The sequence below is a fragment of the Eimeria mitis genome, genomic scaffold, assembly GCF_000499745.2.
Source record: "Eimeria mitis Houghton genomic scaffold, Emh_scaff282, whole genome shotgun sequence".
In the NCBI taxonomy this organism is placed as follows: Eukaryota; Apicomplexa; class Conoidasida; order Eucoccidiorida; family Eimeriidae; genus Eimeria; species Eimeria mitis.
The window spans coordinates 21238-22089 of record NW_013571159.1 but is presented as its reverse complement, the minus strand read 5'-3'; the positions used below and the strand labels follow the sequence as shown (position 1 = coordinate 22089).

Genomic DNA, 852 nt, shown 5'->3' with positions numbered 1-852 from the left:
TATATATATATATATATATATATATATATATATATATATATATATATATATATATATATATATGTCTGTAGTATAGAAAACCAAGCGAGGAGGAGTTGTAGGGGGGCTGTGTGTTGCCCCCAAAGGAAATCAAAGTTTCACACCAACAGCAGAAGCCCGCGCTGCTGCTGCTGCTGCTGCTGCTGCTGCAGCAGCAACACCTGCTGCTGCAGCAACCGCTGCAGCAAGAGCAGCTGTGCTCTTTAGGGCCCTTCCCTATTCGCTGAGGCCCCCAGTGTACCCCTAGGGGCCCCCCAGGGTACATCGGGGGGCCCCAGGGTACCGCTAGGGGCCCCCAGGGTACCGCTAGGGGCCCCTATGCACCCTTATGCTTTGTATACCCTTGGAGCCCTCGTATACCGTTGGTAGCTAAACCCTAAACCCTAAACCCTAAACCCTTCAAAGGGTTTAGCGTTTATAGGGTTTCTAGGGTTAATAGTCCGTATAGCGATTACGGTTTCTAGGGTTTCTAGGGTTTAGGGTTTAGGGTTTCTAGGGTTTATGGTTTCTAGGGTTTAGGGTTTCTAGGGTTTAGGGTTTCTAGGGTTTAGGGTTTCTAGGGTTTAGGGTTTAGGGTTTCTAGGGTTTAGGGTTTAGGGTTTGTGTTATGCGGGTTTAAAGAAGACGCGGATGTCGTGCAGAGTTCTGCCGCTCAAAAGCTTCGAGGAAACGCCGCCGACAGAAGACCCCCGCTGCACACAGCAGCAGCAGCAGCAGCAGCAGCAGTAGCAGCAGCAGCAGCAGCAACAAGTGCAGCAGCAGCAGCAGCAGTAGCAGCAGCAGCAGGAGCAGCAAGTGTAGCAGCAGCAGCAA

At 50.6% G+C, this 852-nt stretch overlaps 1 protein-coding gene across 1 annotated transcript in view; it reads left to right on the top strand.

Annotated features, from left to right (window-relative positions):
• Positions 1-540: 540 nt before the first annotated feature.
• The window catches only part of EMH_0006770 (uncharacterized protein), a gene marked incomplete at both ends in the record, with an annotated part of 4820 nt that continues 4508 nt past the window's right edge, over positions 541-852 (top strand). The window contains 2 exons of the mRNA XM_013497646.1: positions 541-552; positions 681-852. Coding sequence (XP_013353100.1) covers positions 541-552; positions 681-852 — 184 coding nt within the window. The remainder of the gene's footprint in view (positions 553-680) is intronic.